Source organism: Neovison vison, chromosome 12 (assembly GCF_020171115.1).
Source record: "Neovison vison isolate M4711 chromosome 12, ASM_NN_V1, whole genome shotgun sequence".
Classification (NCBI taxonomy): domain Eukaryota; kingdom Metazoa; phylum Chordata; class Mammalia; order Carnivora; family Mustelidae; genus Neogale; species Neogale vison.
The window spans coordinates 64,578,211-64,590,216 of NC_058102.1; the positions used below are offsets into that span (position 1 = coordinate 64,578,211).

The 12,006-nt window shown below is 38.2% G+C and overlaps 1 protein-coding gene across 3 annotated transcripts in view; it reads left to right on the top strand.

Moving 5' to 3' along the window:
- SINHCAF (SIN3-HDAC complex associated factor) overlaps window positions 1–12,006 on the top strand; it is a 34,693-nt gene that overhangs the window by 12,878 nt on the left and 9,809 nt on the right. For all 3 annotated transcript variants that reach the window (XM_044226467.1, XM_044226468.1, XM_044226469.1), the window contains exons 2-4: window positions 1,673–1,820; window positions 4,147–4,246; window positions 6,874–7,000. In XM_044226467.1, the coding sequence (XP_044082402.1) occupies window positions 1,693–1,820; window positions 4,147–4,246; window positions 6,874–7,000 (355 nt within the window). In that variant the 5' untranslated portion in view covers window positions 1,673–1,692. The remainder of the gene's footprint in view (window positions 1–1,672; window positions 1,821–4,146; window positions 4,247–6,873; window positions 7,001–12,006) is intronic.

Here is a 12,006-nt window from a genome sequence, read left to right on the forward strand (position 1 = left end):
AGAGAGCCCGATGTGGGGCTCGATCCCAGGACCCTGGGATCAGGACCCGAGCTGAAGGCAGAGGCTTTAACCCACTGAGCTACCCAGCCACCCTGAAATAACTCTTCAGGCTTAATTATTGAAGTGCATCAGTGGCCTTCCAAACCTGGCCTCCATCTCCCTTCTTTGCCTGCCTCCCCCACCAACAAAAACATGTAAGAAGAACACTTGATAAATGATAGACCCTTTTTAAAAGGAAAGCTTGAGTGTTTAGTTGTTTGCTAATAAAACTTCTTTTAAAAAAAATCCTAAATCCTCTGTCCATATTTCAGAATCCCTCAATCTCAGACACATAACACAGCTTGGGTATTTGGTTATTTCTGTGAATTGCTTTTGTAACTAACCAGAATTGAGATGGAATGGGGATCAAACAGATCATCCCAAGACATACCAGAGTTTTTGTTTACTCCTATTTATTTCAGTGTATATCTAAAAGAGCTTTAAAAAGGATGGTGTTCTGTGGTTATGACTCCAAAAACTGAGTACCAGTCAGTCTACTTGGTATTAATAATGTTTTTCTTATTGATACTGTTTGTGATACTTTTCTGATGATTTGTAGTTGGATTCTTAACACTTGCCCATTGGGATTTAGTTTCTATATTCATTGACTTTTTAGTCTCTCTCTAATGGGACACCATAAAAGAACACCAGATGTTCTGGTGAAACTGTCTCTTGGTTTGGATATTTTAAATTTCTTCTAAGGTGGGTATTTACTGCCAGCTACATTTTTGCTACATGTAAGCTCTAGAACTGTTGCTTTATTGAGATGTTTTTCATCATGAGAATCACAATTTATCTCACCTGCATTTATTGGGCTTCTGCCTTCTCAGTATTTATTACTGCTCTCAGGGACGGGTCTTCATAGAAGAGCTGTCAGGAAACATGAGCTTGTTTTTAATTAATCTTAATTTATAAAATTATTATTCTTGAATCCTGACCCTGGATTTTTGTGAAATTTACATCTTCTTTGCAGTAGTTTGAATTCAAAGACAACTTGCTGGCTTAGAACTTCCCATTTATCACAGAAGAAATCCCCTTTAACTTCCCATAGGGCAGAGTATTGTGGGTTGATGCATATTGAGCTACTTGTGTTCTTAGTATCAAATAGTGGTCATGGTAAATGCTCAAAACTTCCCCAGCAGGGAATCATATACATGCAAAGGCGCAAAACAGAAGGGCGGGTGCCTTACCTTAAATTTTAGAATGTGTCCTTCATTGTGTAGGATTTCATCATTTTATAGTGGGGAGAGTTTGTTATATTTTCTACTTAAAAGTTGATTTTTAAAAAATGCTTCCCTCCCCTCATTTTTGGAATGAGTGTTGCCAAGAGGGCAAAAGGAGGTGTTGTAGAGGCCTTGTTAAATAACTGAGCTATTTTGTGTGGTGTTTTTTTTTTTTTTCCATTTTCTTTTTTCTAATTAACATATAATGTATTCTATGTGTTTTATACACTTGCCATGCATGCTAGTGCCAAGAATGGAGGTAGATGGAGGAGGTCTTCCCCAGAGCCCTCCTGTCTGGCTTGATCGTGTACTATCAAGTTGTTGGGGTTGGGGCGGAGCAGAGAATTCTGTTTTAATGGTTCCTTGTTACGGCGCTCAACAAAGCTGTGTCAATTCCTTTGGCTTTACAGACTATTGCTGAGAAGAAAAGATGTTTGGTTTTCACAAGCCAAAGATGTACCGAAGTATAGAGGGCTGCTGTATTTGCAGAGCGAAGTCCTCCAGTTCTCGATTCACTGACAGTAAACGCTATGAGAAGGACTTCCAGAGCTGTTTTGGGTAAGATCATCTGATGTTTTTACCATTCTTAAGTTGAAAAAGATCATAGCTTACGAAATATTTCCAAGCAAGGCAGGCAGTTGGAGTAATGTGCTAATAAATTAAATCACTGCATTCTCATCTAGGCTATTTTAAGGTTCTTGCTTTGAAAACGGACCAAACAATACCACTTACGCTTTTCCAGATTATAAGGAACTACCAAATTGGAAGCCCCTTAGTTATACCAAACTAACTCTTGTATTTAACTTCAGTATATATAGAGAGACTTTACTCTTATTTTCTCTTAATAGTGGTTCTCCGAGTTTTCTGTTCTTTGCATTGTTTTTCTAAATTATGGAAATGGATTTTAACTCAGCCTCCTGAGGATAATAACAGGACTTAATGTTCTGCCCTTAAGTCTGTCAGGGTATGTTTCATTTTATGATTCTGTTCTTCATTTATCTTTTTTTTTTTTTTTTTAAGATTTCTTCATTTATTTTGAGGGAGGGTAAGAGAGGATCTCTCTAGGAGACTCCCCACTGAGCGCACGCAGTTGGTGGGACTCCATCCTGCAGCCCTGAGATCATGACAGAGTTGGATTTCAGGGGCGCCTGGATGGCTTAGTCATTAGGTATCTGCCTTCTGCTCAGGTCATGGTCCTGGGGTCCTCGGATTGAGCCCCACATAAGGCTCTCTGCTCAGCATGGAGCCTGCTTCTCCCTCTCCTGTTCCCCCTGACTGTATTCCCTCTCCCTCTCTCACTCCATCAAATAAATAAATAAAATCTTTAAAAAAAAAAAAAGAAGAAGAAGAAGAAGAGTTGGATTTCAACTGACTGAGCCATCGGGGTACCCCTCATTTATCTCTTGAAAATAAACCTCTGGTTAATAAAATGGAATTTACTTTCTGACAAGTGCTTGGATAAAATACTGTTGAACCATTTCCCATGTTAGAAGTTATTTTTACCACTTCTCTTTTTTTATCAAAATACTTGTTGAATTTTTATTTGTTAATCCAGGATTTTGTAATATTTTCAAGGTTGTCAAAGAGTTTCTCCTGACCTTGCCTTTTTAAATTACATTTTTCTCCTAATGTTGCTAACGGTATACAAGATAAACGTTACCGGTATTTTTTGGGTATGTATTTATAATAGTGCACTAAATGAAAGTTGCTCAAAGACAGAATTTAAAAAGAGCTTGGTGGCTAGTCCTATAGATTCTGCCCCCCCCATGCAGATGCAGTCATTTTTGAAAAAATTACAGTGCCTCCAGTTATGTGTCTAAAACTAGAATATCGTGATACATTAGTTTACTTAAAAGGTGGCATTTTACTCCTGGGTATTTACCCCAAAGATACAGATGTCGTGAAAAGAAGGGCCATCTGTACCCCAATGTTTATAGCAGCAATGGCCACAGTCGCCAAACTATGAAAGAACCAAGATGCCCTTCAATGGATGAATGGATAAGGAAGATGTGGTCCATATACACTATGGAGTATATGCCTCCATCAGAAAGGATGAATACCCAACTTTTGTAGCAACATGGACAGGACTGGAAGAGATTATGCTGAGTGAAATAAGTCAAGCAGAGAAAGTCAATTATCATATGGTTTCACTTATTTGTGGAGCATAACAAATAGCATGGAGGACAAGGGGCGTTAGAGAGGAGTAGGGAGTTGGAAGGGGAGGTGAACCATGAGAGACTATGGACTCTGAAAAACAGCCTGAGGGGTTTGAAGTGGGGGTGGGTGGTTGCATGGAGCACTGGGTGTGGTGAAAAAATAATGAATACTGTTTTTCTGAAAATAAATAAATTGGAAAAAAAATATTAAAAAAAATAATTAAATAAAATTAAAAAAAAAAAAGGTGGCATTTTGTTTTTTCTGGAAGTATCTGCACACTTGAAAAAGATTAATTGGACTACATTGTTTGAAGCCATGGTGACCAGGATCTCCTCTAGGTCTTAAATTTTACTATTACTTAACTTTTAAAACATTATTTTAGAATGACCGAATTGCAGTACATAGAATGAATGGTTCCTTGGATCAAGGAGTTAATTATATTTATAAATGTAACAATGGAACTGGATCACCCAGGACATTTAGAAATTACATCTATAAAGTATAATTGGGTGTATTTTTTTCTAAAAGAAGTGTAATTGCATGAATTCTTCCCTCCCTCCCCAACATTTTATTTTATAAGTAATCTCTCTACCCATTGTGGGGCTCGAACTTATAACCTTGAGAGCAAAAGTTCTGTGCTCTACCAACTGAGCCAGCCAGGTGCTCCTGCATGACTTCTTTAATGTAAATGATGAAATTAACAAAGGTTTGGTTGTTTTCTTATCAGGTTGCATGAGACTCGTTCAGGAGACATCTGTAATGCCTGTGTCCTGCTTGTGAAAAGATGGAAGAAATTGCCAGCAGGATCAAAAAAAAACTGGAATCATGTTAGTTCATCTTTTGTCTTTCTCAGTTATATCTTTAAAGTAACATTAGTTTTCCCCCAATTTAGGAAATAGTATGTCCCTCAGATGGAAAGTGGAAAAACTAAAGAAAAACACCAGTTAGTGCTCAGATATAATTACTTAACATTTTGTCATTTTTAGAAGCAGAATAGCTTGGTGTAATATTTCTCTAAGGCTGTATCCAGTATCCTCATTTTGGACATTCATTGTGTAGGTTCTCGTGTTTTAGGTTTAATACATTCCTCCGGTTAATTAGACACAGGTTGTTTTTTAAACTCTTAAGATAACATTTATTCTAACTCACTGTGGTACCATCATGAGCACAGTAGGGTTTAGAATTACTGGATTTGAATCCTGCCATTACCACTTGCTAATTGTGAACTCTGGGCAAGTTACATTTACTTATAAAGTGCAAGGATAATAGCTATCTTATAGCTCTTGTGAGAACTGAATGAGATTATATGTATAAAGTCTAACACATAGTGATTAATTATGGGGATGCTGTTATTCTCTGTACTTAGATCTAGTTGAGATCATACTGGTATGTAAATGTGTGTTGTATTTGCTCATTGTCACTGGTTTTCAATGACCAGAACGACACTGTTAAGTCTTATTTAATCTTTTTTAAAAAAATATTTTATCTATTTATTTGATACAGAGAGAGAAAGATCACAAGTAGGCAGAGAGGTGCAGGCAGTGGGATGGGGAGAAGCAGGCTTCTCGCTGAGCAGAGAGCCTGATGTGGGGCTTCATTCCAGGACCCTGAGACCATGATCTGAGCTGAAGGCAAAGGCTTAACCCACTGAGCCACCCAGGTGCCCCTAATTCTATATGCTAGCTTTCAGAACATTTATGGCATTTATACAAAATCTTTTTTTTAAGCCGGCATTTATTATTTATCTTTTTTCCTGACACTAGCCTTACATTGTTGTTTGGTGACCATGTTACATTATTAGGTTTTTGTGAGTCTTAAAATTTATAAAAAAGTGAGTTTTCTTTAGCTTTATTTAGAGATGATCCAAATTGTGATTTTGAAGGTGATGGCAAACTTTTTAAGGGTAGAAATGTGCAAATAGCAAGTGTGAATCAACTCATGAGAGGTGATACCATGCAGGGCTGAACCAGCAACTGTGCTAGATGGTGTAAGAAAATACCATTGCCAGGGAAATACAAATCAAAACCACAATGAGATATCACCTCACACCAGTCAGAATGGCTAAAATCAACAAGTCAGGAAATGACAGATGCTGGCGAGGATGCGGAGAAAGGGGAACCCTCCTACACTGTTGGTGGGAATGCAACCTGGTGCAACCTCTCTGGAAAACAGCATGGAGGTTCCTCAAAATGTTGAAAATAGAACTGCCCTATGAACTGCCAGCAATTGCACTACTGGGTATTTACCCTAAAGATACAAACATAGTGATCCAAAGGGGCACGTGCACCCGAATGTTTATAGCAGCAATGTCCACAATAGCCGAACTATGGAAAGAACCTAGATGTCCATCAACAGATGGATGGATAAAGAAGATGTATATATACACAATGGAATACTATGCAGCCATCAAAAGAAACGAAATCTTGCCATTTGCGACAACATGGATGGAACTAGAGCGTATCATGCTTAGCGAAATAAGTCAAGCGGAGAAAGAACTATCATATGATCTCCCTGATATGAGGAAGTGGTGATGCAACATGGGGGCTTAAGTGGGTAGGAGAAGAATAAATGAGACAAGATGGGATAGGGAGGGAGATAAACCATAAGTGACTCTTAATCTCACGAAACAAACTGTGGGTTGCTGCGGGGAGGGGGTTGGGAGAAGGGGGATAGGGTTATGGACATTGGGGAGGGTATGTGCTTTTGGGTAAATTGGAAGGGGAGGTGAGCCATGAGAGACTATGGACTCTGAAAAACAATCTGAGGGGTTTGAAGTGGCGGGGGTGTGGGAGGTTGGGGTACCAGGTGGTGGGTATTATAGAGGGCACGGCTTGCATGGAGCACTGGGTGTGGTGAAAAAATAATGAATACTGTTTTTCTGAAAATAAATAAATTGGAAAAACAAACAAACAAAAAATACCATTGCCATCCTATAAGTGACCTCAGGGATTAAAGCATGTAATGGAAAAAAGGATAAAGCATAGGTGTGAAAACCTTGATTTGAGTCTTGTACCCCTCCTTACCCATTTTGTCCCATTTACTTACTAGCTTAGTGAAATAAAGGAAAAGATAATTTCTCTTGTTTTCCTTCACCCGAAATTGGAGTAACAAAAATATTCCCCTTACTACTGTGTAGTGAGGGTAAAATCAAAAGTATATGAAAGTTTTTTTAAACCATAAAACACTGTCTCATAGGAATGTTAGTTGTTACTAGGCTTGATTTTCTTTAACCTCCTGGGTCATTCTTGCTGTATATAAATCTATTTCAATTTTTTGTACATGGTATTTTTTAATACCATGTGATGATTAAAAGTCCATGTGGACTCTCAAATACTCTGAATAGAAAGCTGGTTCTCAATTTTGGCTCCTTCAAATAGGCATTTATCTGAACTGAAGGAATAAAAGAGGTATCATTTTTTTTAAATGGTATTAAATATTCAGTATTTTCTTCCAGGTGGTAGATGCAAGGGCAGGACCCAGTCTGAAGACTACACTGAAACCAAAGAAAGTGAAAACTCTATCTGGAAACAGGATAAAAAGCAACCAGATCAGTAAACTACAGAAGGAATTTAAACGTCACAGTAAGTTTGATACTGAAATATAGGTACTTACGAATCATTGTTTGTTTTTTATTTTTGTCTGGGGGTGGCATATGGTATGTATAGTTTTGTTAAATTTATTTTAAAAACGTGTTTGAGGGTGTTGTGTACTGTAGAGCTATTTCTGTGGACTTGTGGAACTCTGATTTTGATGTCATCAAATTACTTTGACCAGCTACTTCTTCAGAATGTGTGGAGACCCCTATGACCACTCAGATCTCATTATTACTCTCTGAAACTTTCTAGAAGGTGGTTTTTCAAGCTTGTTCGCTTGTTTTTTATGCATAAAGAAATTGAGTTCTGGAGATGTGCAGAAAAGGTATGTAAATAATTAGTGGACGATATGACACGAAGGCCCAGGTTTTAGGAAGGTAACTTCAGAAATCATAACTCACAGATTGCAGTAAAGCTAGCCTTAGGACTTGAGGTTTCTGGGGCAGTGTGTGTTATGTCTGATGGAATAGGAAAGGAATGACAAACTAATACGGGCTCATACACTTTTTTTTTAAAGAGAGAGGAAGACAGCAAGAGAGGGAACACAAGCAGGGAGAGTAGGAGAGGGAGAAGCAGGGTCCCTGCTGAGCAAGAATCTCCATGTGGGACTCTGTCCCAAGGCCCCAGGATCATGACCTCAGCTGAAGACAGACAGATGCTTAACTGACTGAGCCACCCAGGTGCTCCAGTGCTTGTTCTAGAATAATGGTAAAAAATAGTTAAATATACTGATAAGGTAGAGTAAGGAAAGGAGAACTGTCATCTCTTGGACATTTTGGTGTATGTACCAAGCATTTTACATACATAGCCATCTCAATGATTTGTTTTAGAGATTAGAATATGAAGTAGAGTGGTGATTTAACTTTAACCCAGGTCACTTAGTAACAATGATAGAGATGAATTCAACCTCTGGTTTGTCATGACTTCAAAGCCCTGTGCTCTTTGAATAATACCACCTTGCTCTCTCGGGTGGTATAATCAATACTCATAACTTTGAAGACTTTGCAGTTCTTCTGCTGACTCTCTGCTTTTTTTAAGTAGGTGTTACTAGCCTATAGTTACTCTGATGATAGATTTATTTAATCTTCAACTAAAATATTGTAATACTTTGTAGTAAAATATTTAGGTATTATCAGATATGTGTATATTTAAATTATCTGTGTTCTTTTATTTAAAACATTTTTTCCTCTAAGTTTTGACTTAAATTCCAGTTAACATACAGTGTAATATTAGTTTCAGGAGTAGAATTTAGTGATTTATTACTTCCATATGATACATATGTACATATGATAATGAACAATGCTCCGTCTTATACCTGCCCTCCTGAATACCCATCCCCCATTTAGCCCATTCTCCACCCCCCACCCTTAAGTAACGCCTAGTTTGTTACTTAGGTTAAGAGTTAAGAGTCTTAAAAAAAAAAAAAAAGAGTTAAGAGTCTTTTTTCTGGTTTGCCTCACTCCCCCCCTCCATGTTCATCTCTTTTATTTCTTAAGTTCCACATATAAGTGAAATCATATGGTATTTGTCTTTCTCTGACTAACCTATTTTGGTTAGCATAATACTCTATAGCTCTATCCACATGATTGCAAACCTTCTTTTAAAAGTCTCGTTCTTTAGGGTTGTGTAATATTCCTGCACATGTGAGTGCACGCACATACACGCACACACACCCCATCTTTATTCATTTATTTATATAGATGGACACTTGGGTTGCTTCCGTTTCTTGGCCATTGTATATAATGCTACAGTAAACATAGGGATGCGTACATCTTTTCAAATTAGTGTTTTCATTTTCATTTGGTAAATACGCAGTAGTGGAATTACTGGATCACATATTTCTGTTTTTAAATTTTTGAGGGAACCTCCATACTGTTTTCTACAGTGGTTGTACCAGTTTGCATTACCATCAACAGTGCACAAGGGTTCCCTTTTTCTTCACAGCCTTATGAACACTTGTTATTTTTTGTCCTTTTCCTCTTTCTTCGGGAAAAATGTCTATTAAGGTCCTCTGTCCATTTTGTAACTGGATTGTGTGTTTATGTATGTTCCCTTCTTAATCAGCTATCACCTGGGGAAAAGCAAAAGACTGACTCGACCCTCCATTCTTACTAAGTTTTAATGAACATTTGGGAAATAGCTGTTTTCTTCTACGACTTGAAGGTTAAAGGAATTGATTATTCATACCTATATTCTTTTTTTTTTTTAAAGAAATTTTTTTTTTTTTTAAGATTTATTTATCAGGGGTGGGGGGAGGGAGCGAGCACAGGCAGACAGAATGGCAGGCATTGGCAGAGGGAGAAGCAGGCTCCCTGCCGAGCAAGGAGCCCGATGTGGGACTCGATCCTAGGACGCTGGGATCATGACCTGAGCCAAAGGCAGCTGCTTAACCAACTCAGCCACCCAGGTGTCCCTCATATGTATATTCTTAGCTCCTCCCTTTAATTATGGGGAAAGTGATACCTGACTCAGTTTTGCCTTACCTAAGGGAATATGTCCGTTGTAATTTTAGATTTATATTATAAAGCTGTGTTGTGGAGGGAGGGATTGAAGACTGAAAATAAGTCCCTTTGAAAAAGGTGTGTGGGCTTTGTAGGCTTAGACTGAAATGGGGTTTTCCCATGTGCATTGTGAATTGTTAGCACCTGTGTGCAACATCACAGTTTTGAGTTACTTGAATTTATATACATCACCCACTAAATGGTGTTCCCGCCTCTGGTTATATATTGCTTCCATGCATCTTGTATGTGCCTGACCTTTATTTTTCTTTCTGAGATAAGCTTTCTTTTGTGTGGTGTACTGGAAAGGCATTACACCTAGAGCTTGAAGATCTAGCCTTGAGTTACTATTCTTGAAACTTAAGAAGTATGTGACTCTTGTGGTACTTAACATTGAACTATATTGTTCTAATCTGAGAAATGGGGATAATCAAGTTAAAAAGGGTTTTATAAAACAAAACAAATTCCTATATAATTGTTATTCTTTTTTTTTTTTTAAAGATTTTATTTATTTATTTGACAGACAGAGATCACAAGTAGGCAGAGAAGCAGGCAGATAGAGAGGAAGGGAAGCAGGCCCCCTGCTGAGCAGAGAGCCTGATGTGGGACTCGATCCCAGGACCCTGAGATCATGACCCGAGCCCAAGGCAGCGGCTTAACCCACTGAGCCACCCAGGCACCCCCCCCCTTTTTTTTTAATCCTTAAAATCTACAGTGAATTCTGGTTGCTGTGGAATAAAGTTGAAAATCCCTAGTGAGCCTCTTCGAAGTCTTATTTTAGGCAAAGAATATTTGGGCTGAATCAGTTCCCTTTCTGTGCATAGTGTGTTCTGCTTCTCCTACTTTGCTCATCATCCCTATCTACCCCATGCTAACTAATTACTCCTTTGTGCCTTTTCAAATCCCACAATTTTTAAGATTTTAAAAATTGTAATTTCTTTGAAGAATTTCCAGCCCTGCATTCTAGAAGAGAATTTTCTTCCTTACAGCATTTTTATATAGTTAGTTGTATTCTAGTATCCCAAGTGTTAGATTAAACCATATGAAATTGCCATTTTTATGGGTAGAAAATGGTATAATAAACTGCAGCTTCAAATGTTTGTTAGATATTAAGCACTTCCTAGGATGTGAGTTTTCTTCGCCAGCGTTGAGCTGATTGCTGCTGCTAATTGTTTGGGAAGCCTTTTAGAAACATTCCAGGAGACTTATTTCTTAAAGCCTGCTGTTCTTGAGGATTTTGTAGGTAAACTTTTGTTAATACAAAGCACCCTAAGCTCTAGTCATAGGTTTTTTTTCAGTTTGTTTCTTGCTGTGTAGGAAACGACATGGGGTTTGATATGTAATATATACATCCTTAATAAATATTGATTGGGGAGGGAACCTGGGTGGCGCAGTGGGATATGTGTCAGACTCTTGGTTTTTCCTTGGGTTGTGATCTCAGGGTCAGGAGATGGAGGCTCCAGTTGGACTCCACGTTCAACATGGAGTCTGCTTGAGACCCTTTCTCCCTCCCCCCATCCCTCATCCCCCACTTGCATGCTCTCATTCTCTCAAATAAATAAATAAATCTTTAAAAACGATTAATTTGAAATGAAACAAGATGGGATCGGGAGGGAGACAAACCATAAGAGACTCTTAATCTCACAAAACAAACTGAGGGTTGCTGGGGGGAGGGGGGTAGGGAGAGGGTGGTGGGGTTATGGACACTGGGGAGGGTATTTGCTATGGTGAGTGCTGTGAAGTGTATAAACTTGGCAATTCACAGACCTGTACCCCTGGGGCTAATAATACATTATATGTTAATTAAAAAATAAAAAAAATTAAAAAAAAGATTTATTTGGTTCTTTGAATTAGATGAGTGCTCTATCCACATTTACGGGGAGTGGGGAATGTGGTAAGCTCAACCCTTATTTGTGAAATTGTTGTCACTGGAGAATAGCAGTATGAAAGCCTTAGAGCATGGTGACCATCAGTCAAAAGGTTTACTTTCTGGCTTGTAAATTTGACTTGTCTTTTAAGGGCAAAAATAAGTCATGTTTAGCTTGTATCTGATGAATTGCCTTTTGAAATTAAGATCTGTTGTTTTCCTTTATAGGTAAGGTATTTTCCTTTGGTTGCTTTTAAGATTTTTTTCCTCTGTCTTAAGCTTTAAGAAATTAAATTCTTGGGGCACCTGGGTGGCTTAGTGGTTTAAAGCCTCTGCTTTCCGCTCAGGTCATGATCGCAGGGTCCTGGGATCGAGCCCCACATTGGGCTCTCTGCTCCGCAGGGAGCCTGCTTCCTCCTCTCTCTCTCTGCCTGCCTCTCTGCCTACTTGTGATTTCTGTCAAATAAATAAATAAAATCTTAAAAAAAAAAAGAAATTAAATTCTTAGTATTGATTCCTTTGAGTACATCCTGTTTGGAGTTTTTTTCAGCTTCTTGGAATATATCGGTTTATGTCTCTTGCCAAATTTGGCAAATTCTCAGCCTTTATATATCTTTGAGTACATTTTC